Here is a 26755-nt window from a genome sequence, read left to right on the forward strand (position 1 = left end):
ACCGAGACAGGTAGAACTCCGGGGTCTTCGGGTGTTATCCCTGACACCTCTGGACGGAACCAAAAAGTCCAGAACTCCACACCCCAGTTCAGACATGGCCATAGGCAAATCAGTCTGAACCTGTGCCTCATGGGAACAGTCCAGCCCGAACTGCCAAGCCATGTCTTCCCTGGACCGGAAACAAGCATCCTGGGACCGGTTTCGGATTCATAATCCTCATCAGCCAGGCTATCTTGAATCCAGTGGCCAAGTGAGCAAGGGACTTTGGTTTTTCTCTCTCACTGAATAAGAGCAGCACCAGGATTGGTCTGAGCGGCCTCGTCGCCCCTCAGACAGTGAAGTGGAGCCTGTGGCTTTTCTACAAGGAGTAACATAAGTGCGTCTGTGAGTTTGGCCATCCTAGGGCGGGCGGTCAAACACACATGGGCACTTATAAGTGAACACTACTCCTCCCCCGACATGTCCGGCCCTCTCCGCCCAGCCCTGCCCTATACTTATTGCGGGGCTCAGACAGACAGCAAAAATAAAATGAGAATAGCATTGTGTTATCATTATTTTATTTATCTATTGCTGCCACGGTCGTCGGGGGGCATAAAGCAGTGTCATTTAGAGGTTTTGTCAACCACTGAGCAATTTAGACCTCAACTTAGACCTTGGGGGAGCCTCCCTTAGGGTTACCTCTAGCTTTCTATAACATGGCAGTGATGGAGGCAGGGATTGCGCTGATTAGATGTCAGAATTTCCACCTCTGTCAGCAGACTGTCGCCTGAATCTTACATGGTCAATCAATCAATCAATCAGGGAATTGTAGAGCGAACTACTCCCCCATGAGTTTCTCAAGGCACTGGGTGAGTAAAGTGAAGTGGAAGGATGCCACCGTGGCAGACATGCAGCCCAACATCTCAGACCTGCTGAAAGCCACCGTTTTCCATGCACTGTGGAAAGGTTCTAAACAGCTTGCACCCAAAGGCCCGCGTTAGCTAGACCGTCTGGCACTCCTGGGGAAGGTACTTATGAGATTAAATGAGGTCCTGGGAAATGACGGAGTTTGCACCTATACAGCCATTAAAATGTCTGTGGTTGCACAACCACTCTGAGACCTGCTACTTCCTTAGAATTCTCTTGCTACGGCCTGTCCACTCTGGTACTCAAGGACAATGTCCACCAATTGCCATGGTGATTGGGATAGCGAGATAGTGGAGCGGTTTGGATCTGAGGAGAGGGGGTGACTCTGCCTAGGTCTGGCTTGGAGTATTGGTGGGTTTGCCCACAGAAGATATACTTGACTCTACTTATGAATAAAATATCCAGACCTTGAAAGTACTGCTCACAGAAGTACACATATGGGAGTATTACATGCAACTTTTAGGACAGATGGGACTATTGATTTAGTTAGGTGCTTACCCAGAGCAGCACAATTTTGGGGATGATGATTTGTTGTGTCTGTGCAGAAGGTAGCAATTACGCCTCATTAGAGGAATAGTTCATACCAACAGTGGTTACATTATATAAAACACACATCAAGTTACGTCACCACTGTGCAAATCCTGTGCAGGTAAGTCACACACACACACACACACACACACACACACTTACTTCCCAACAAATAGGAGCCTTAGTAGCCCATAAGAAGGGGGCAGAACATTAGGAGATGGCCAATCTTCAAATATCTCACTACAAGGAGACGTTGTGCTTCCAAGCTCAGTAAGCTAGGGTTCTGAGACGACATCACAAATGGAGGAGTCTGAGTATTCATTCAACTGGGGAGCAGAGGGCAGATTGACAAGGAGAGTGAGAATCTGTGAGAGCAAGGAACTTTCATCATGTTTAATGACATACTATGTGGATCAGTGGAACTCTGGCTAGTAAAGTGTGTTGACAGGCTAACATCTACTGGGGGATGAGGAGTCGGAGATCTAACAGAGAGACGTTGAAAGTTTCTGAGGGCTTGCGGAGGTGCTCCAAGAGCTAAATGAAGTGTTCTGAGAGGCCGTGGAGGTAGACTGAGCGACAGTTGAGAAGCTCTAATTGTGACACTGTGGCTGTATGAGGCATCATGAGGACAAAAGAATGGGGGTTTGGATCACTTATGGTGCAAACTGAGGAGGTTTGACTGGTAGCAGCATGCTTTATGGGTGTTTGATTGGTGCTGCGGGTCAGGGTGCTCTGAGGGTAGATTATCGCCTAAAGAGCAGAAAGATTGGTTCTCAGAATGCATGATTTTAAAAACCTCCTATTTTTCCTGGTCTATGTACAGACCAATGCAGAACATGATTTCATTTTGAAAATACAGTTTTTAGAAAAATAGTCGTTTTTTTCAGAAGTGCTTTTATTTTTTTGATGCCACGCTCCCAAATGTGCAAGTCATTTAGGACAGGCCATTTGATTTTAAATCCAACATAAGAGGCTGTAGCACAGGGCGCAGGGGTATGAGGGAGCTATTGCACATCAGTAATGGCTGCATTTTACAAGTCTAAGTGGAAGAGGCCCCAATTTTTTCTTGCCTGCATTAGGGCCCATTGTACCCTTGCTACACCACTGATGAGTAACGGCCTCAGAAGTCTCATCTATAGCACTATTTCCTCCAAACACTTCCTATAAAGGTATGATATAGTAAAGTGCAACACTCGAAATAAGGTTTACATAGGCAGCTGGCTAAATTGGCAGAGACGGATGTGACAGGGGCGGCTGCTCATCTTGGAACTGGTGTCAATGCAGTCACCTAAGGGAGTGGGTTCATATGCAGGTGGTCATAACTGATATCTTTTCTCTCTGATTGAGCCATTTGCCAATTAAGCTGATCTATCCTAATACCATAAGAGCTTAACAAGCACGCAACACTATTTCTCACAAACGGAAACATGAAGCACTGGTCCACCAGTGGCCGGAGGCAAGATGGCGTCCGCACGACGGACGTATGTGTGAGGAGCTCCTGGCCAGCTCGTCCTTCCCGTTTGTTTTACGGAGGTGACCGCACGGCAGCAACACTGGCAGCTGAGATTTTGGTTTGGTGTTCTCGTGTGCTCCATCTTTGCTGCCCGCATCGAAATTTAATAACTTAATGGTGAGAAGGAAACCGTCGCGTGTTTGACCACAGCAAATGAAGTACGGCAAGGGTAGTAGGGGAGCGTCGTTTGGACTGTAGCTGCACCTGAGCCGGTCTGCTAACGGCTGTGAGGCGGATCCGCTGTGGAGCACGCAGCTAGGTTCGCGGTCGGGCTCCGAAAAGCCTAAACCAACGCATGCAGGAAAAGTAATGGACTATTCAAATATTTCAACCTTTGCCAGTCAGGGAGCGGCTGAAACTTTTGTGAAATTGTTTTCTACAGAGTGACGCTGCGCCAACGCCCTGCTACATAGTTGCCGTCGTTGACTGCGAGCTGGCAGATTAAGAAAAAGCAGCTGGGACTTCAAGGCTTTGGTGAGTGTGTGTGTTAAAAGCCATAAACATAACGCTGCAACTTTTTTTGCTGTGATTCGATTAAACTCAAAAATCCAGCCGAGTGTTTGAAATCGTGTTGGGCTGCTCTGGGATACGATATGGCACCCATAGTTGCTCGAGGTGGGAAAACAATAGCTACTGGGGAGGCTTTGGTAGTAACACGTGCAGCACTTGCAGCAAAAGTCTCCAAAGAAATGTTTGGCGCTGAGGACCAGGAAAATACTGTGCAGGGTAAGGACTTAGTACAAGGAACTCCTAAGACATTGCAGATATTCCAAGCGGCTGCTGGTAAAAAAGCTGTGATTTTTCCTTCCACATTGTGTAATCCTGACGCTCCGAAGGGGGGGGGGGGGGGGTGAACCGACTGGTTTATCTCTTGAGGAGAGTCATGTATCTTTGGAACAAGCTGAACCACCCCAGCCCGACTTTGATACTGTTAAAGTACCTGTATTAACGGACGACACCGGTATTATTGGTGATGATAGGAATGAACCAACTAGCAGTAAGGATAGTGAGTTTTATTCACTCTCAGAACACTAAGAAGGGTCCGATCTGGAAGGAGATTTCCAATTGCAGGAAGAGGGGTCCGGAGACATCACCCCTTTTACCATGGATGGAAACCATACTAAAAATTCTTCTTTGGGGGTGTATCTGCAGAAGCACCCACTGTACGGAAGAAGGCTAGGGAAGGAATAGCCGGACTATCTATGACAGAAAGGCCTGACTAGGAGCTCTCTAGTGGGGAGCAGCTGCTAGAAGGATTGGACTTATCTGACCAAGCAAGTGGGGGTCAAACAGTGGAGGTACAAGGTCAAGTATCGTTGGAAGAAATATATAGATCAATCTCAGAGCACAGGTTGGAAACACGGGCGGAACATTTAAAAACACATACTGCATGTAGGAAATTACAGAATACAGTCAGACGGTTGGCAAAAACATGCAACGATTTCACTGACAGGATGGTGGAAGCTGAGACTCGTATTTCTTTGTTAGAAGACCAGATGGTGGCCCAAAAGGACGCAGTTGCGGACATAAAAGCCAACAAAGATGATGTGCATGACAAGTTAGCTGATTTAGAAAATAGCCTGTGATGTAATAATTTGCGCATTTTAGGTGTCCCAGAAGGACTTGAGGGGCAAGACACTCTAAAATGTGTAGTTGAGATGAGGAAGCACTCACTGAGTTTAAAGAATGGAAGTGGGTGCAGGAAATTCAGCGGGCGCATAGATTTCCATTTCGACAAAGGCCAGCAAGGAGTGGGCAAGTGGTGCAACAGCCGCGGGCCATCCTGATTTCCCTTAATAATTTCTTGGCGAGGCAGGCACTGTATGATCTGGCCAGACCAGATAAGAAGAGATCTGGTAAAGGGACGCAATTCTTTGTGAGACCCGATTACTGCCACTCCACACTGGAAAAGAGATGGCAGCTGCGGCAGTTGATCACCCCTTTTCATGCAAAAGGCCTACAAGTGTTTTTACTCCAACCAGCTACTTTAAAAACTTTCAATAAGGAACAGATATGTTTCTTTACTTCTGATGTTGCAGCCAAAGAATACCTGCACTCTCTGGGTTGAGGATTATTATATAGGCATGGATGGTGCAAGCAATGTTATGTTTTGATGTGATTATTTTCTGTTATTTGTTTATTGACGCTCCCAGCCGTACATATTTAAGGTTGCGGGAAGGGCGAGTACCAAGCAGACTATTCACCAAAGCATCACAAGGGCAATTAGCCCTAAAGTCTCATAGATGGGGGAGGGTCATGGGCAGGGCGAGAGGGGGGGTTTCGGGGTGGGGGGTGTAGAGGGTCACTTGGGGGGTAAAGGGTTGGATGGGCATCTGTTAAAGGGTAAAGATTCAGTTCATAGTATGTGCTGTAGGAATCTTAGTGCATATTCACTTTTCTTTTTATATATGTTTGTGGCCAGGAGATATCCACACAGTAATGGCATATAGGAGACTGCGCATATGTTCATTTAATGTCAGTGGGCTGAACAATGTCCTTAGGAGGAAACGAGTTATTGCTGATTTGCGGTTAATAAAACCTGACATTCTGTGTCTGCAAGAGATGCATATCCCTTGGTCCAATCGCAAGATATTATCCGAGTTGGGATTTACATTGTTATCAACTTCTAGACAGTCTATTATGAATAGGGGGGTGGCGATTTTGGTGCATAATGGATTAATCGGTACGGGCAAAGAGGAGGTGGATAATCTGGGGAGGTGGACTATTACTGAGTGTATTTTGGGGGGCATACTGTGCAGTGTATGGATCAAATTTAGACGAAGCTGAGATTTTGGAGTTTTTGAATGTTGAGCTAGCACTTTGGGGGACCCCATTGAAATTATTTTGGGATTTTAATATGTATGGGGATGCACAGGCGTGGAAGACTCATTTTGTTACGTATAAAGGTAGCAAACCTAAAGTTTTTAGGGCTTTGCAACAGCTGTTACAGAATCATGGCCTGGTGGATGGGTGGGCGGCAGTGCAATATGGAGATCCGGGGTACACATTTTTTTCATATCCACATAATAAGTTTGTTAGGCTAGATTATATTTTTTTACCTCGATTTTTACATGGGCGCAAAGATGCAGGTATGGCCCCACATCACATCGGATCATGGACCCGTGGTTAGGGATCTTGCTAGCTTTAGCCTTACGAGGGAACTGCGATCCTTTACATTTAACATAAAACTTTTAAGTGACGAGCAATATGTTTGCCATAGTCGACTTTGGGCTGCACGGTTTCTGGACAGCAATAGAGGATCGGCTGCCCAACCAATGATCTGGGATTCTTTGAAAGCGGGACTAAGGGGTGAAACACTCAGCTATGGTTAGGTTAAGCAGAAACAACAGAAAGAAAAAATGCTGGGCCTACTTGAGGAGTTAAAGAAGACTGAGTGTGAACTTATCTTAGCGATCAGAGAAAACATGGATAGCAAAGATGCGCAAACTATGACGGCCTGATGTAAGGCCAGGATAAATGTGGCTTGGAGTCAAGAAATTGCTGCTCAGTTTAAAATACAAGGGCAGAAAGATATGAATATGGAGAAGCAGCTGGTAGATGCCTAGCTCATAGACTGCGATGCAGTCAAGCTTCCCAGCGAATTGAAATTCTAGAGGATGGTAAAGGATGCACAGTGGAGACTATGGAAGGCATAATTGAGGTATTTCATTTGTAATATAAAGAATTATATACCCAAGACCCTGTGGAGCCGGGTAAGAGTGAGCGTTCTTAACAGAAATTTGATCTATCTGAGGTAGGGCTTGATGCACGGGAAGAGTTGGAAGCTCCAATTACCATCCTAGAACTTCAGACAGCATTAGATGGATTAGCATTAGGGAAAGCAACTGTGCTGGATATACTTCCTCTGGAGGTCTATCGGATACTTTTCCCTGTTATTAAGAATGATATGCTGGCCACTTTTATAGAAGCTCAGCGCAGTAACCCCCCACCATCCTGGGATGACGCTAATATAGTGATTTTCAAGAAGAAGGATAAGTCTCCTAGACTCCCGGGGTCATATCGACCAATATCATTAATAAATGCTGATGGCAAGGTGTAATAAAAAATTCTTGCAACTCGATTAGCACAAGTTATAACACCGTTGGTATCTCGGCATCAGCATGGTTTTTTGCCTGGCAGGAGTACGGTTAATCATCTACCTAGGGTTATTGCGCTACTAGATTATGCTACTACATTGCAAAAGCATATAGGTATGATTGTTTTAGATGCTGAAAAAGCACTTGACTGTGTATTGTGGTCATTATTGTGGGCTACAAGGCGAAAGATAGGGTTTGGTCCACAATTCTTGTTAGCACTACAGACCATGTATAAGAGCCTGCACGCCAAAATTTGTACAATGGGGAAGGAGTCATCTTTTGCATATATAACTATGGGCACCCGGCAGGGATGCCCCTGCTTGCCTCTACTTTTTGCCATCTATAGTAACCCACTTTTGTAAAAATTGGAGACTACCAACAGTATACAGTCTATGGTAGTGGGCCAGCACCAAGGGTACGTTCTTGCTTATTCTGATGATATAGCGATAGTAACATTTGACCCAGAGCAAACATTGAGGGTGATTGAGAATCAGACATGGCAGTTGGGGCAGTTGCTGGATATAATCTAAATATCTCCAAAACCCAGGATGTTTGTACTGAGGGACTTTGCCCTGGTGAAGTGCGTGTTACACCAGAAGCAAGGTATTTGGGGATAAAGAATAGGCTGTCACTTCAAGAGATAGTGGATGTGAATTGGGCACATATATTAGGCGTAGCAAGAAAACAATTTGGAAAAAGTTGAGTATCTTCATTTATCAATGATAGGACGCTGTAATGTTTTAAAGATTTGTATACTCCTTAAAGCAATGTATTATTTCCGGACGGTACCTCTCGAGCTAACACGAGCACAACTAACGCATCTTCATTCTGTCGCAGATAGGTTTATATGGGGCTGGAAGAAAACTCGGTGGGCCTCAAAATATATGACGTTACCATTGGCACGTGGGGGATGGGGAGTGCCGAATTTTGCTTTTCATTATCTTGCTTGTTTTCTGCAGAATATGCAGTACTTGGTGAACGGGGTGAAATAAGGCCGTTTGAAGCTCCTAATATATAACAGATGCTGATGGGGATCCAGGCGAGCGGGGGTTTGCGTAAGTTTTACGAAACAAGCTATTTCAAAAAAACGTGATTCAAAACTGTATCTGCTGCATATAAGGCGTGGAAGAGGACGCGCAAAATTAAATCTATAAATCGGGTTTGCTATTATACGCCTTTCGACTCTACGGAAATATTTCTTTTGATATTTTGGGATGCAAAGATGGCTATTTGGAGGGGATACAAAGCCTAGGAGATATCTATAGTGCCGGGATAATTGTTTCCTTTTCAGATTTAGTCGAAAGATACAAAATAGCCAAGAATTATTTTTTTAAATATTTACAAATTCAAGACTATATTAATAAACATTGCAGATATCTGTCTATTATAACTAATGATTTATTAGAAGTCTTGAACAAAAGGGCCAAGATTGGGGCACTGTATATTGTTGGTAACTCCCAGGATAATATTGAGATGCATGAAGCGAAGTGGAGGGATAGATTTGGCAATTCTGGCTCACTTGTGCAACAATCAATGGATATGGCTAGTAAAGTTATACTGTCGACAAACTTGCACACCCAACACTACAAAACTTTATTTAACTTATATCACACACCTGTCAAAATGATGAAGTGGGGTGGGCATTATGAAGTTAAATGCTTTAGGTGTCAGGTGGAGAAAGCCGATATTGTTCACATCTTTTTTGATTGTATAGCCTTAAATTAATTTTTTTCTGAAATTGCACAATTTCTATTGCAAACAACGAGGGTTGATGTTCCTATTTCTAGAGAGATTCTGTTAGTAGGCTGGGAGAAGATATTGAACCCACACAGATCTGCTACCCTTTTCGATATTTCATATTTATGGCTATGGCTGTTGCTCGAATAAGTGTTGCTTCTATGTGGTTGCAACCAGAGGCGCCATCATATGAAATGTTCAGAAAAGGGGGTGGTGATGAACAGAGTGTCTGAATTAAGTAGACCACTCTTACCCAGTCCAAAGATCAGGGCTTGATCCATCACCGTTATTTATCTCACTGCACCATCCCAGCTCAGAACCTGGCTATATGCAAATCAGTCTGTCCCTGGCCCAGTGCATCATGGGAACAGGGCAGACTAAACTACCAAGCCAATTCTTTACCAGAAAGGAGACAAGCTACCGGGGACCGGTTTCTGGCATTTCAGCCGTCTTCGGCCCGGCTTGCTTGAATCCTGATGGTGCAGTGAGAAAGGGACTCATGTCTGAGTATACCCTGCCACACCTATAGTGGCCAAAAACGATTCAGAAAAGGGGGTGGTGATGAACAGAGTGTCTGAATTAAGCAGACCACTCTTACCCAGTCCAAAGATCAGGGCTTAATCCATCACCGTTATTTATCTCACTGCACCATCCCAGCTCAGAACCTGGCTATATGCAAATCAGTCTGTCCCTGGCCCAGTGCATCATGGGAACAGGGCAGACTAAACTACCAAGCCAATTCTTTACCAGAAAGGAGACAAGCTACTGGGGACCGGTTTCTGGCTTTTCAGCCGTCTTCGGCCCGGCTTGCTTGAATCCTGATGGTGCAGTGAGAAAGGGACTCATGTCTGAGTATACCCTGCCACACCTATAGTGGCCAAAAACGATTCAGAAAAGGGGGTGGTGATGAACAGAGTGTCTGAATTAAGCAGACCACTCTTACCCAGACCAAAGATCAGGGCTTGATCCATCACCGTTATTTATCTCACTGCACCATCCCAGCTCAGAACCTGGCTATATGCAAATCAGTCTGTCCCTGGCCCAGTGCATCATGGGAACAGGGCAGACTAAACTACCAAGCCAATTCTTTACCAGAAAGGAGACAAGCTACCGGGGACCGGTTTCTGGCATTTCAGCCGTCTTCGGCCTGGATATTCTGTCCATCACCACCCCCTTTTCTGAATCATCTTGTCCACCATAAGCGTGGAAGGGTATACTTAATAGGGAATCACTTGGAACAAAAAGAAAACATTTGGAATCCGGAAATCTCTTTATGTGCTAACTGCTCTGAACTTTCTTTGATTGTACACTGTTAAGTGCTGAACCAATTGCTTTGGGCTTAGACGGATTTGTCTCTATCTCAAATCTTAGAATGAGAAAAGAGAAAACAAAACAAACAAAACTGTAACGGATCTGGTAAAAATAAATAAAATGGCAAAACACAATTAAACCTCTAAGGAGATTAAGGATGCTTGACAGAAAACACATGAAGGTGACATCTTCAAGATTAGGAAGAAAATGGCAAAGACAATGGATCTAAAGCACATCCACTCGTTTGCACTTATTGAAGTTACAGGACGCTAAAAAATGACTTTTAAAAAAAGTGTTCTAGGATCCTCTATGCAGTCAGCTTGAGATATGCAAGGCATGAGATTGTCACGTTTTAGAGAAGCTCTACCCGGCAAAGGGTCCTCCTTTCTCCAAGACTACATTAACAGATGCACACTTCCCAAAAATCTAGGAGCTTTATGTGCCACATTCTTCTCTGGGATCAGATCATTTAGCCAAGACAATATGGCCTCTGGATTCTGTTCCGGTGGAACCTACTATCAGAGAAGAGAAGTGGAAAGGGAAATGGAAGGGCAAGGAGAAGAAAAATGGTATACTTCTACAAAAATGAGAATCAACATCTTCAGTCTTCCATACTATCCATACTAATATAATAAAGAGAGAGCCCAAACCTTTGAGGCGGGTAATCTCAGGAATCACTGCACCAATCACAAAACCCAATACAGCGTTGGAAAGGGCAGTTGCAGCAGAAGGACATAGGCTATGCAGACTCCCACCATATACATTTAAAAGGTCAAAGAACCGTGCCAGCAAAGTAGTCCCTTGTGGGCGTGTCTGCGTTGTGCTGTGGGCATGTGCTGGGGGCGTGACAAACGCTGGGGGCGTGTGGTACGTTCTGCCCTTCATGCCATGTCTCATATCGTGTGCTAATCCCACCCTTCTCCCTTTAAATACCCCTGCACCCCATAATCACAACCCACCCTTACTCCTTAAAATACCCAAACACCCTTAAACACTAACCCATCTTAACCCTATAAATATACCTTGTACCCCAAAACCCAAACCTATCCCTAAACCCTAAAAATACCCCTGTACCCCCAAACCTAGACCTGAAACCTATAAATACCCCTGTACCTCAAAACCCAAACCTACCCCTACCCCTGAACTCTAAAAATACCCCTGTACCCCGAAAACCAAACCTAGCCTTGAACCCTAAAAATACCACTGTACCCAAAAACCCAAACTACCCCTGAACCATAAAACACCCCTGTACCCCAAAACCCAAACCTAGCCCTGAACTTTTAAAATACCCCTGTACCCCAAAACCCAAACCTACCCCATAACCCTAAAAATAACCCTGTACCCCAAAACCCAAACCTACCCCTGAACCCTAAAATACCCCTGTACCCCAAAACCCAAACCTAGCCCTGAACCCTAAAAATACCCCTGTACCCCAAAACTCAAACCTAGCCCTGAACCCTTAAAATTCCCCTGTACCCCAAAACTCAAACCTAGCCCTGAACCCTTAAAATTCCCCTGTACCCCAAAACCCAAACCTATCCCTAAACCCTAAAAATACCCCTGTACCCCCAAACCTAGACCTGAAACCTATAAATACCCCTGTACCTCAAAACCCAAACCTACCCCTACCCCTGAACTCTAAAAATACCCCTGTACCCCGAAAACCAAACCTAGCCTTGAACCCTAAAAATACCACTGTACCCAAACTACCCCTGAACCATAAAACACCCCTGTACCCCAAAACCCAAACCTAGCCCTGAACTTTTAAAATACCCCTGTACCCCAAAACCCAAACCTACCCCATGAACCCTAAAAATACACCTGTACCCCAAACCTACCCCATAACCCTAAAAATAACCCTGTACCCCCAAACCTACCCCTGAACCCTAAAATACCCCTGTACCCCAAAACCCAAACCTAGCCCTGAACCCTAAAAATACCCCTGTACCCCAAAACTCAAACCTAGCCCTGAACCCTTAAAATTCCCCTGTACCCCAAAACTCAAACCTAGCCCTGAACCCTTAAAATTCCCCTGTACCCCAAAACCCAAACCTACCCCTGAACCCTAAAAATACCCCTATACCACAAAATTAGCCCTGAACGCTAAAAATACCCCTGTACCCCAAAACCCATACCTACCTCTAAACCCTAAAACTACCCCATAACCCAAAACTATATCTGAACCCTTAAAATACCCAAACACCCCAAAACATATACCTCAGTACCCCAAAACATATACCCCTATACCAATACTTAACCTTATCCAAACATTAAAAAAAACATGCTTTTACCATTCATGCATTTACAGCGAATTTCGATGTAAATGTATGCGTGGTAAAAGCATATAAAATGTAATGCCATGCGTTATAATGGCATTGCGGAGTCATGGTACTTTCGTAATGAAAGTATGCGGAGTGATGGTATGCGGAAAGAAAGTTGCGGCATAATGGGTGTTTACCCTCCCCCGGTAAGTACATTGGTGGCACGGCGGCACACATCTCCAGCAACATACTCATATTTTTTCACCACCCATTTGAAAAATGCACAGGTCTTTCTCATTGATGGCCAGCTCGACATATACTTTTAGACACACCTCCCGCCACAAGTTCTAGAATTGCGAACTTTAGAGCTGGGAGCTACGTTCAAATCTCAGCATCAGCTCAACATCCTGGGATTCCAGGCAAATCGATTTGTCTTCCCGTGCCTACCACAAATGAATGTGTTCTTCTGTAATGTAAATTGTGCTCATGCCATGTTGTCGAGTTCGCGCTGTATAATATTGTAAGGAAAAATAAAGTAGGGAAACTCAAGTTCACACACTACTGAACGCGCACTCTTAAGTGCATCAGCAGTGCACTGTGAATCGGAGCGTTTCACAGACTGTCACAGATAAGAAATGCTATCAAAATGAAATCCTACAAAACAATATACTACTGGCTGGCAGCAATTCATACCCGGACAACGTCGGGATGGGCTGCTAATGTTTTATAAACCAGCTTGAATTTTCAAGCTTCGCTGCAGTTCATCCATGCCCTTCCCTTTCTTATTCTTTCTCCAGCCCCTTAGCTACATCTTTATATTAAACTTGCAGTCCAAAGAGACCACTTCAGCAGCATGAGCAAGGTACAAACACTGCATTTAGACATTCAACACACTGGTATTAGTAATCTTTGAAGCTCAATTTGCAAGAATGTGCTTGATATTGCTTGAAAGATCCAAAATTCACATTCGAGAACCTGATGGATGGAAACATCTATATAAAGAACTGGTCCATCACACGCTCTTAGTTGTTTGAAGATAACACTAACACACAAAGATGAGCAAAGCTAGGTGTGACGAAGAGTAGTGTTAATGGAAGCCTACCTGTAGTGAAGTTCAGCGGCAAGGCTACATCTTCTGTGCTTGTCAGTGTGAGTAAATTCTCTCCACTTGTGATATAGGTCAGCTGCTCAAATCCGAGACACGTACCCCAGATTGGGAAATAATCCCCTCTATCATTTGCCTTAAGAAAGCAAACAACATAACAATGGTAGTTTTGAGCAATAGTTACAGATTGACAATAGAGAAAATGTCAGTTAAACATTGCAACTATTGGCATTCATCAAGATTTAATTAGTGGCCGTAATTTGGTAGCCCAGATGGAAAAAGCTATTTGGGAGCAACAAGGAGTGAATGGCTCAAACGAAAGTAACACTACCAGGCTGTGACATTAATATTTCCATTTCTTTTGGAGGATGCGAGGGAGAGAAGTGTTTTACTGGAACCAACCAGTACACAGATCTGTATACGTACCTATGCAGGGGGATAGCTTAGTCAGTGACATTCTGGGGGTGTGTATCTCACATTTCCCAACTAAAAAAAGAAGTGGGCTGTAGGGTGGAGGGTGGGAAATAGGGTCAGTACTGATTTGCATTAGATAGGCCTCTGTCTACGAGCCCACACAGTGCAAATCTCGAGCAATTGCCCCTGGTTGGAATGGATTAGTAACTTACCTGTAATCCTAATGCTCGTCAAGGGGTATACTCATCAAAGTCATAAGCACTGAATGGTCTCTGCCTCGCACGGGAACCTTCAGAGCATATACAAGAATGAATACATATTAATTGATGTTTAACCCAAATCAAGTAGGAAGTACGTAAAATATAAATATATATATATATATATATTCACTGAAAAAACCATAGGTTATAGACCATATATAGTTAGGAATTAGCATTTACAAAACCTTATTTTACTTACACAAAACCATTGAAATTTGCATATATAGTTAGTTGCACTAACTATATATCGCGCACCCGCAATCCACTGCTGATGATGTCACATAGTACATCATTCATGACATGGTCAGTGACATCACTGATGACATCACTGATGACATCTAAAATGACATCACTGATGACATCTCAAATGACATCACTGATGACATCACTGATGACATCTCAAATGACATCACTGATGACATCTCATTTGACATTACTGATCACATCACTGATGACATAATTCATGTGATAATACGATGAACCTCTTCAGACTCTAATATAACCTTAGATACACTCAGCGTAAACAGACACTCACAGACTGTCACTCATCCATGGAGTTACTCACACACCTAGTCAGTCATGCAAAGAATCAATCACACCTCCATTTCCTCAACTATACAGTTATGCACACCTTACTTATTCAAACATATACTAACACATATTTACTCTCTTATACAATCCCTGATACAAGTTCACAATGATCCATACAGCCACTCACACATTCACTGGCTCTTATGCACAGTTATTTATATATGTCAACTCTCACATGTACTGTGTTTTACATATGTACTTACTTTGACATGTAGCACTGAGATATCCATTCACTCACCAATACACAGTCAACCGCCCATACAGCTGTTTCCACATGCACTTTTGAACCCATACATCTAGTGAATCAACTGCTCTTACATTTATGCACAGAGTCATACACCTCCCAGCCACCCACACACACACTCAGTCTCCCATACAAATACTTGGGCAACCCATCAATAACCTATATAGTTACTCATATAGCTACTGATCAACATATGCATCAGTTTACAGAACAACAGATATAATGATGCACAAATTAAGACAGTTTAGTCACTAACCCATGCACTCAGTGAGACACATTTAATCACTCACTCATACAGTCAGTCATGCACCTACTAAATCCTTCATCCAGACACTTATACATCCACTCATTCTTCAATATGTAAGACATATTTTAACTTTACAGAAACATACAGTCACTAGATGTTGTCATCAGTGATGTCATCAGTGATGTCATTTGAGATGTCATCAGTGATGTCATCAGTGATGTCACTGACCATGTCATGAATGATGTAATATGTGACATGATCAGCAGTGGATTGCGGGTGCGCGATATATAGTTAGTGCAACTAACTATATATATGCGAATTTCAATGGTTTTGTGTGAGTAAAATAAGGTTTTGTAAATGCTAATTCCTAACTATATATGGTCTATAACCTATGTTTTTTTCAGTGAATTTTCAAGGTTTTGTAAATGCTAATTCCTAACTATATATGGTCTATAACCTATGGTTTTTTCAGTGAATTTCAATGGTTTTTTAATAGCAAATATCAAAAGCTGTAAAATGTATTCTTCTTTTAAAGGAAAAATATATTTTATATGTATTTAATATAATTTTTTTATGTATATAAATTTTTTGAGGGAACAAATTTATCAACTATCATGCTGAAGAAGAGTGTGGGGAAAAAAAAACAAAGAGGAGGACTAAGAGGAAAGAACAATCAGTTCAAAAATACAATTGCTTTAAAGCATGAAGTGCTTTTCCACACATTACATTTAAATAACCCATATTAGAACATACAAAATATCTACAGAGGAGACGGTGTACATTGAGTTTTAGACTCTTCATTGGTACCTATATGTTGGTACTTACATCACCCACACAACACAACAGCTCTATTCAGAGCTACCCTACCTCAAAGCACTCTAAAATATTATTTTACTATTTCCCTTGGTTTTCCCCTTGTTACGCTTTCCGGAATGCTACCCGGTGCGCGGACCGGGCGCTAACCGTGCGAAAATTTTTTTTTTTTTACATATATGGGCCTCCTCAGCCACCCTCAGAAAACCTAGGGGGTCAGGATATGTCTCCCGTGCCCCCTTATACCCATTCCCAACATTGTTTATCCTCCATCTTGAGACTAAATTCGTCCGAAACACAAGATGGCGGACTCCCGTTACGCTACCGGTGAGCTACCCGGTTCGCGTACCGGGTAGCGCTTCCACCGCGAAAAATCGAAAAAAATTTATTTAATTTTTTTGCCCCGCGGGGCCCTTTAATAGCCCCCACATCAATCCTAGGGAGTCAGGAGGGGTCTACCTTGCCCCTTTCATTCATTTCCCCCTTCGTTTATTTCCACCTCTTGTCTCTCAATCTTACCGAGAGACAAGATGGCGGCCGCTCCGGACTGTTTAGAATGTTGAGAGTCACCGGAGAGCCAATCCGCTTCTCCTCGCGAAGTTCCGTTACGCGTCTGGTACGCGAACCGGGGCACTAACCGGGACGCTGTCACAGATATATATATTTTTTTGAACGTTAATTTCTCAAAATCCACTGGAGCACATATCTTGAGACCTAGCAAAGGCACATCTGGCAAATAGTCTCTACAATTTTGCCAAGTTTCATTGAAATCCATTCAGCCGTTCGAGCTAAAAGTGAGTCCAACTGCCCTATGGAAAAATCAATGTTAAAAACACGTTTTGGGACCCCCCTTTTTTCTCGGCCCCCGCTTGACGAAACCCCCCCAAACTTTCAGGGGACGCTCAGAAACAAAATGTGCCATTTTCCTGAAAATTTCAGCCAATTCCGTCCATCAACGCCAAAGTTATTCAACATAGAATTTTCAGAAATCCCTATTCAAAAAAATCCTAACTATATATACCTACTGGCGACCGCCAGTAGGTAATATATATATATATATATTTTTCACAGGTACTGGATCCCACCATATAGAAGGACACAGAGACGGTACACCAGGAGATCTTGCACAAATCCTTTATTGTGCACTCTTTAACCAAGGACGACGCGTTTCGGCGTAAGCCTTTTTCAAGTTATATATATATATATATATATATATTACCTACTGGCGGTCGCCAGTAGGTATATATAGTTAGGATTTTTTCTCTATGGAACTTTTGAAAATTCTATGTCTAATAACTTTGGCGTTTGCGGACGGAATCGGCTGAAATTTTCAGGAAAATGGCACATTTTGTTTCTGAGCAGCCCCTGAAAATTTGGGGGGGTTCCGTCAAGGGGGAGACTCGAAAAAAGGGGGGTCCCAAAACGCGTTTTTCCCATTCATTTTTCCATAGGGCCTTTGGCCTCACTTTTAGCTCGAACGGCTGAATGGATTTACACGAAACTTGGCAAAATTATAGGGACTGTTAGCCCGATGTGCCTTTGCTGGGTCTCAATATATGTGCTCCAGTGGATTTTGAGAAATTAACGTTTAAAAAAACAGATATATCTGTGACAGCGTCCTAGATAGCGCACCAGATCGCGTACTTTTCGCGTTACGGAGCTTTGCGTAGCGAAGCCGATTGGCTCTCTGGTGTCTGTCAACATTCTAAACAGTCCGGTGCGGCCGCCATCTTGTCTCTCGGTAGGATCGAGAGACAAGAGGAGGAGAAAAACGAAGGGGGAATTTAATGAAAGGGGGCAAGGTAGATCCTTCTTGACCCCTAGGAATGATGTCGGGGTTATCAAAGGGTCCCGTGGGGCAAATAATTAAAATTTGATTTTTCGCGGTAGAAGCACTTCTCGGTTCGCGAACCGGGTCGCAAACTGGTAGCGAAACGTGAATTCCCCATTTTGTGTTTCGATTTAATTAAATTACTAGGTATAAGGGGGTACGGGAGACGTATCCTGACCCCTTATGTTTTCTGAGGGTGGCTGAGGAGGCTCATATATGTTGATACATGTCTTCCAGCGGCTGTGCGTGAGCTTTTTATTTTTTTTTCATGCGTGACGTCTGTTAACGTTCGATTCGATGGAAATCAGGAACTGTTGACCGCCATTTTGTCACTGCGAGTTAATATTTTGTTAAAAATAATTGTTTATTGATAAACATTGTTTGCGCCATCTTGGCTTTTTTGCAAAGCCACACTTTTCTTGAGCACGGCAGCCATTTTAGATGCCTTGACCAGACCTACACTCTGCACGCCGCCGATCCTCAGCATGGCTCCCCACCCTCGCAAGCATCTCCCTCACGCACTGGTCACCCCCGCTCTCTCTCTCATGCATGGGCCAGAAACCTCCTCCCATCTGCGCTGTTCGTGAGCGTTTTTTTTTTTGTTGCTGCGTGCACCCCCGCTCTCTCTCTCATGCATGGGCCAGAAACCTCCTCCCATCTCCACTGTTCGTGAGCGTTTTGTTTTTTTTGCTGCGTGACGTCTGTTAACGTTCGATTCGATGGAAATCAGGAACTGTTGACCGCTATTTTGTCACTGCGATTAAATATTTTGATAAAAATAATTGTTATAAATTAATCCTTATTGATAAACATTGTCTGCGCCATCTTGCCTTTTTTGCAATGCCACACTTTTGTTGAGCACAGCAGCCATTTTAGATGCCTTGACCAGACCCACTCTCTGCACGCCGCTGATCCTCAGCATGGCTTCCCTCCCTCGCAAGCATCTCCACCACGCACTGGTCACCCCCGCTCTCTCTCTCTCATGCATGGCCCAGAAACCTCCTCCCATCTGCGCTGTTCTTCTCTGAGAATCACACCCTGTGCCCGCCCGACACCTCCCTTTCACCCTATTCACTACCGCACCCTGTGACACTCCTCTTCCTCTGTGTCCCATTGTCCAGGCCGGTCCCAGGCTATCACCTAGTCCTGCAGGTGTAGTTTATGGCCCCAGCTGTAGAGAATCACCCCTCTTCAAAGGAGTTACAGCAGATCAAGGCCCCCACCTCATGAGATCCGTCACACCACACGCGTTCCTACTATCTGATAACCATCCTGTATTGTGCTTGGGGAGGGGATTCTCACTGTGAGGGTATGTGGGTCCGAGCCTGAAGCAGAAGATTCCAGGGATGCCTTTTTGTACATCAAAGTCTTCAAAATTATGTGTCACATTAAAAATATATAGCACTCCAACAAAGTTGTAGGATTATAACACTTTAATACCTTATAAATATATACAACGGAACAAAAACAGTAAATACATTTAAAACATTTTTTTTAAAAGAAGCAACAATGGTCAGCAGCTGTGTTTTGTGCGAATAGTCCCAAGGCAGTACAACGTGCTGAGTTCTGGACGGCAACCAGGTGATATTACCTGGGTGCCGCACTGGTTTTTGGTATCCTACAATGCAGCTCCGAAAAACGGCGTGGGGTGTCCCGGGTGGTGCGGGGGGAGGCCTCGTCAGTAGCGGTCTGTTGTGCGAATAGTCCCAAGGCAGCAGAATGCGCTGAGATGTGGATGGCAACCAGGTGATGTCCAGTAAGTTGCCGCACTGGTTTTGGCATCCTACAATGCTGCTCGGAACAACGGCGTGGGGCGCCCCGACGGGGGGGGGGGGGAGGCGGCGTGAACGGGCCTCCCCAGGTGGAGGCTCGTCTGCTGTACTGGGGGCGCTTCTTTACCGTTTCAGTTGCCATTCTGCCCGCTTTTGCTACACTGTGCCTCATCCTCCATTCAGCTGGTTATCGCCCGCTCTTGCGGCTACAGCGTCTCGCTCACCATGTAGTTGAGTTGCGCCCACTCTTGCGGTGCAGCGATAGGCGGCTGCTACAGGACTCTTAAAATGGCGGACGGCTCTTCGGATTTGGGCCTGGTCCACTAAAATGGCCCTGGGACACCTTGGAACTCGGATGTCCCCTGAGCCTTGAAGATTTTACAAAAGTCTTGAGGGCCCCCGACTCCTGCAGGCTTCCGGTGGGGAGCGGCTGCCATGATTGCTCGCGGAATGACCACAACGGAGCCACGAGATGGTGGTGCTCTCATGCTGACGCCAGCTTTAGTCTGAAACATCCAGAAACAAGGTGGGGCTTTCATCGTTTGGGAAAAAAAAAATGTTTTAATCCAATGAAAAGTGTTATTTTTAGGTCATATGATCAAGCCTTCTATCATTAGGAAACCAAAAGTAAAATGAACCAATGAAAAGTTTTATAAACAAGTCACATGACCTGTTATGCTTACGTTACGCGCTGGTATAAAAAGCGTAGAAAATCCATTGGCACGTGAGGCGGCGTCAGTAGCGGACCGATGTGCGAATAGGCCGAAGGCAGCACAACGCGCCAAGATCCGGATGGCACCGAGGTGGTGTTCAGCAAGTTGCCGCACTGGTGTGGCCATCCTACAATGCTGCGCCGAAAGTCGGCGTGGGGCGCCCCGTTGGCCTGTGAGGTCGCGTCAGTCAGTGGGGGCTGTTTGAGAAAGCAATGTGATGCTGTGCGCCGCCCCCAAGATGGAGGCTCCTCGGCTGTAGTGGGGCGCCCCTTGGTGTTTCACTCGCTATCCAGCTGAGTTGCGTCCGCACTTGCGGCTACAGTAGACCGAAGGCAGCACAACGCGCCGAGATCTGGATGGCACCGAGGTGGTGTCCAGCAAGTTGCTGCACTGGTGTGGCCATCCTGCAATGCTGCGCCGAAAGTCGGCGTGGGGTGCCCCGTTGGCTTATGAGGTGGTCGGAACCAGCACAAGGCGTCAAGATCCAGATGGCAAGTCCTGGATGTTGGGTGCCATAGTTGAGAGCCAAGATCCGGATGGCAAGTCCTGGATGTTGGGTGCCATAGTTGAGAGTTCTGAGCAGTGCTTGTAACACTGTCTGAAGCTTATTTGCACCTGCTGCAGCTTCACTTTTGCCCTGGTGTGGCCAAAGATCGCCCATGACATAGGCGGTCGGCTCCCATGGTCCGGCGGAACTTTTTTCCTTTTCCTTTCTGCATCTTGTCCCACAATCCGTTTGACCTGAAGACACGACCAGGTCCCTGAATGTGTGCAGGGGGACGCTATTGATTGAATCAAAATGGCGGCTTCACACAAAGCTGACTCAAGCGTTGCTGGTGATGCTATACAGACAAAAACGAAAGTAATAAAAAGCGTAATTTTTAGGTCATATGACCAAGCCTTTCATCATTAGAATAACAAAAGTAAAATGAACCAAGGAAAAGTTTTATAAACAAGTCACATGACCTGTTATGCTTACGTTACGCGCCGCGCCCCGGATCGCTTCCGGGAAGCTGCGCTTCGCGCACCGGAGCACTTCCGGGTGCGCTAACGAGACGTGTCATATAACGCATTACGCGATAACGTAGGTCCAGAATATAGTCAAAATGTCTCCACCAACCAGCGGTCGGAACACAACCCCTTTCAGTAGTCTAAAAAGTTCCGTTAAATGACAACAGAAGGGACAGGCAACAAGAACCATCAGTCAAAGAGGGGAGGGCAAGTTCTTCCCTACCGGGTCACGTTGGGGCGCTACCGGAACTGATCGAATTGGTAGTCTACAGTGTTTCTGGATGTTTCAGACTGAAGCTGGCGTCAGCATGAGAGCACCACCATATCGTAGCTCAGTCGTGGCCATTCCACGAGCAATCATAGCAGCCGCTCCCCACCAGAAGCCTGCGTGAGTCGGGGGCCCCCAAGACTTTTGTAGAATCTTCAAGGCTCAGGGGACGCTTTCGAGAATGGGGCCCAAGTCCTAGCAGACAAGCGTCCGAGTTCCAAGGTGTCCCAGGGCCATTTTAGTGGATCACGCCCAAATCTGAAGAGCCGGCCGCCATTTTGAGAGTCTTGTGGCAGCCGCCTATCGCTGCAATGCAAGAGCGGGAGCAACTCAACTACATGGTGAGCGAGACGCTGTAGTCGCAAGAGCGGGCGGTAAACAGCTGAATGGCGGAAGAGGCACAGTGTAGCAAAAGCGGGCGGAATGGTAACTGAAACGGTAAAGGGGCGCCCCACTACAGCGTGTCTTCAGGTCAAACGGATTGTGGGACAAGGTCCAGAATGGAAGAGTCATCAAAAGGCAAAAAGTTCCGCCGGACCCCGGGAGCCGGCCGCCTATGTCGGGGGCGATCTTAGGCCACACCAGGGCAACACGACTTGGGGAGGGGGCAGGAGCCAAGCGCCCCCTTCCAGTCCGCGCCACCACATCGTATGTTGAAAATCTGAAGCCATCGTTCTACAAACTCTCAACCAGCCTTGGATGGAAAAATCTTGATGAATGTACAAACTGAAAACCAGTTTTTGTCTGCATAGCATCAGCAGCAAAGCTTGCTATCAGAGTTTATGAGTTTCATGCTCGATCGATTGAGCTAGCCGGATCAGGCAACTAAAAGTATAAAATAGTTATGTAAATAGTTATTTAATAAAATGTTTTACCCTGTTACTTTGCTGGTGTGTTGTATATATTTATAATATTTGCATAGGGTTTGTCGTTATTTTGGGTGGGGTGGGTGGCGGAGCCGAGCTGTATTGCAGCCATCATCGTGTGGAGCTCAGTTCATCTCACTAGTTTCGTATTTCTCATGAGGGGTTGTTCTTAATGTTTCTATTTTAGCGAGGTCAAAAAGAGATCCCATTAGTGGCCTACTGATTTTGCTCGATTCCTTTTGTTTTTTTACACGATTTTTCACTATCTGCAAAGACTAAACAGAGTATTGCGACTCTGTGCTTGTTTGTAAATAGAGAATGAACCAAAGAGAACCAATTCTCAAACAGTAAATGCTTGGATAACAATCAATCAAATGGAGAGAGAAGCAGACACGATGGATTAGAACGGGGGCAAAGGCCTGCGTTAACTACCCTTCACTATCTGCAAAGAGAGAGTAGTACTAAGAGAAAAGGGGGGGGCAGCGTTCAAAGCACATCAGCGTGCATAAACACGAAAAAGTTTTGACCTATCACGTACTTGACATTTGTCAGTTTTTGATATTTGCTATTAAAAAAACATTGAAATTCACAGAAAAAAACATAGGTTTTAGGCCATATATAGTTAGGGATTAGCATTTACAAAACCTTAATTTACTCGCACAAAACCATAGAAATTCGCATATATAGTTAGATGCAATAACTATATATCGCGCACCCGCAATCCACTGATGATGATGTCACATATTACATCATTCATGACATGGTCAGTGACATCACTGATGACATCACTGATGACATCTGTAATGACATCACTGATGACATCACTGATGACATCTTAAATGATATCACTGATGACATCACTGATGACATCTCATTTGACATTACTGATCACATCACTGATGATATCATTTATGTGGTAATACAATGAACATCTTCAGACTCTAATATAACCTTAGATACAATCAGTGTAAACAGACACTCACAGACTGTCCCTTATCCATGGAGTTACTCACACACCTAGTCAGTCATGCAAAGAATCAATCACACCTCTATTTTCTCAACTATACAGTTATACACATCTTACTTATTCAAACATTTACTAACACATATTTGCTCTCTTATACAATCCCTGATACATGTTCACAATGATCCATACAGCCACTCACACATTCACTGGCTCTTATGCACAGTTATTTATATATGTCAGCTCTCACATGTACTATGTGTTACATATGTACTTACTTTGACATGTAGCACTGAGAAATCCATTCAATCACCAATACACTTATGCAGACAGTCAACCGCCCATACAGCTGTTTCCACATGCACTTTTGAACCCATACATCTAGTGAATCAACTACTCACACATCTATGCACAGAGTCATACACCTCCCAGCCACCCACACACACACTCAGTCTCCCATACAAATACTTGGGCAAACAATCAATAACCCTTATAGTTACTCATATAGCTACTGATTAACACATGCAGCAGTTTACAGAACAACAGACATAATGATGCACAAATTAAGACAGTTTAGTCACCCATGCACCCAGTGAGACACATTTAATCACTCACTCATACAGTCAGTCATGCACCTACTAAATCCTTCATCCAGACACTTATACATCCACTCATTCTTCAATATGTAAGACATATTTTAACACACAGTCACTGGATGATGTCATCAGTGATGTCACTGACCATGTCATGAATTATGTAATATGTGACATCATCAGCAGTGGATTGCGGGTGCGCGATATATAGTTATTGCATCTAACTACATATGCAAATTTCTATGGTTTTGTGCGAGTAAATTAAGGTTTTGTAAATGCTAATCCCTAACTATATATGGCCTAAAACCTATGTTTTTTTCTGTGAATATATATATATATATGACATTTCTATGGCAAAATGAAACACCTCATTTTGTTCCTTTGCAAATTAAATGTTTTAAGTGTTAACACTTTATTCCAATCAAGATGAATTCAGGTGTGCCATACTTTTGTCATAAGTAAGACTGTTAGCGCTCTAGTTGTTCTTTAGAACACTCTGGGACATTCTGTCACTGGGCTATAGTTGGGCTACATCTGGTTGATATTTGGGCTACATTTGTTTTTTATTTGTCTCTGGTGGCCATCTTTGGGCTACATTGGGCTACATTTGGGCTCTAACATATATATAGCCCAATGTAGCCCAATGTATATTTTTCAAAGTTAATTTTCGTAAAAACCACTGGAGCATGTATCTTGAGGCATATCGGGCTACCAGTCCCTACAATTTTGCCAAGTTTTGTGGAAATCCATTCAGCCGTTCGAGCTAAAAGTGAGTCCAACCGCCCTATGGAAAACTCAATGTTAAAAACACGTTTTGGGACCCCCCTTATTTCTCGGCCCCCGCTTGACGAACCCCCCAAACTTTCAGGGGACGCTCAGAAACAAAATGTGCCATTTTCCTGAAACTTTCAGCCAAATCCGTCCATCAACGCCAAAGTTATTCAACATGGAATTTTCAGAAAACCCTATTCAAAAAAATCCTAACTATATATCCCTACTGGCGACCGCCAGTAGGTAATATATATATATATATATATATATATATATATATATATATATATATATATATATATATATATATATATATATATATATATATATATATATATATATATATATATATATATATATATATATATATATATATATATATGAAATCACAGCAAGAGGGTTAGTCTCTGGGATCCGGTTCCCGTAGTCAGGTGGCGTGTTCACTCGGCCAACCCCGCCGCCGAGTAATTTCAATAATCCTCAAAGTTTTGCCTCAAGAGCAATACACGCTCTCAGAAAAAGTACTGCTAGTGAGCGTTTATTTCCAAGGTAACGCTACGCGTTTCAGCACAAAAGTGCCTTGGTCACACGTTTAACCTGTATCTAGTCAGGAACAGTTTTAAATACAAGCTGCATGATCACAACCTATAGTAGACATAAAAGAAGGACATTTCAAACATTGAAAATGTGTCGGCCATTTGTAAATTGAATTATTTACATGGATCCTCTATGAAAACATAAACTCAATAATGAGTAACTGATATAGGATCGTATTTATGCAATTAAAGCAATACATGATTAACGATTAAGAGAATAAACAAGGATCATTGGTTGTGGCTATTGAAAACTCGCTTAACCCACACAGTGTCAGTAAATGAAAAGTGCCCGTATGTCCGCCCTTTTGGAACGGGTATTCATCGTAGAAAAGACTAAAACGAAAAAGCCCATGTAATCTCAAATTGGTTTTGAGTAATAATTCAAGGGATCGTCATATGCATCATTTGATATATATAAATACATATTTAGCCATATATACTGAGCAAAACCAATTTGAGATGACATGGGTATTGCTTATCGAGGCAAAACTTTGAGATATATATATATATATATATATATATATATATATATATATATATATATATATATATATATATATATATATATATATATATAACCTACTGGAGGTCGCCAGTAGGTAGTTCTAGTTAGGACCTATTTTTCATAGGAAATACGCAACATTCTATTCGCAATAACTTTGGCGCCGGTCGTCGAATCTTGGCAAAATTTTCAAAACTTTTGGCCAGCTCCGGTCCGCTCCTATCCTGAAAGTCTCGGGGTGATTCGTCAAGCGGGGGCCGAGAAAAAAGGAGGGTCCCAAAACGTGTTTTCCCCATGCAATTTTCCATAGGAACCTTTAGTCGCAGCTACAGCCCGAACTGCTGAACGTAATTACACCACATTTGGCAAAGAGGTAGCCCTTGGTTTAGACTCATGCCTTTTTGTTAAATGGTGTAAATCCGTTCAGAAGTTCCAGAGAAAATCAAAAGTAAAATCACATATATATCTATGGCCACGCAGGATCCGCGCACCGTCCCGATGACAAGCTGTATGCTAATTGGCTGTCAACACTCCAAACCAGGAAGTCTTGGGACAAGAAAACAGTAAAACAAACGTGCAAAATGCAAACAGGGGGCAGGGAAGAAATACCCTGACCCCCTAGGCCTGCTCAGGGCCCAAAATAAATTGCATTTTTTTTTAAATCTGCAAAATCCGCGCAGGGTGCGTGGATTCTGTCAATAAAAAAAACTTTGGTAACTAGCCCTGGGGGGGGGGGGGGGGAAGTCTTGTGGGCAATGCTTTTATGTGAATAGGGGGCCCAGAGGGGCCCCCAGCCCCGGAGACCGCCACCCCAGGGCTTTACAAAATGATGTGCCAGGGG

At 43.9% G+C, this 26755-nt stretch overlaps 1 protein-coding gene across 1 annotated transcript in view; it reads right to left on the reverse strand.

Moving 5' to 3' along the window:
• Positions 1-26755, reverse strand: part of GGH (gamma-glutamyl hydrolase) — a 227472-nt gene that overhangs the window by 62118 nt on the left and 138599 nt on the right. Inside the window, exon 5 of the mRNA XM_086965799.1 lies at positions 13456-13594. Coding sequence (XP_086821925.1) covers positions 13456-13594 — 139 coding nt within the window. The remainder of the gene's footprint in view (positions 1-13455; positions 13595-26755) is intronic.

The sequence above is a fragment of the Lissotriton vulgaris genome, chromosome 4_1 (assembly GCF_964263255.1).
Source record: "Lissotriton vulgaris chromosome 4_1, aLisVul1.2, whole genome shotgun sequence".
In the NCBI taxonomy this organism is placed as follows: Eukaryota; Metazoa; Chordata; class Amphibia; order Caudata; family Salamandridae; genus Lissotriton; species Lissotriton vulgaris.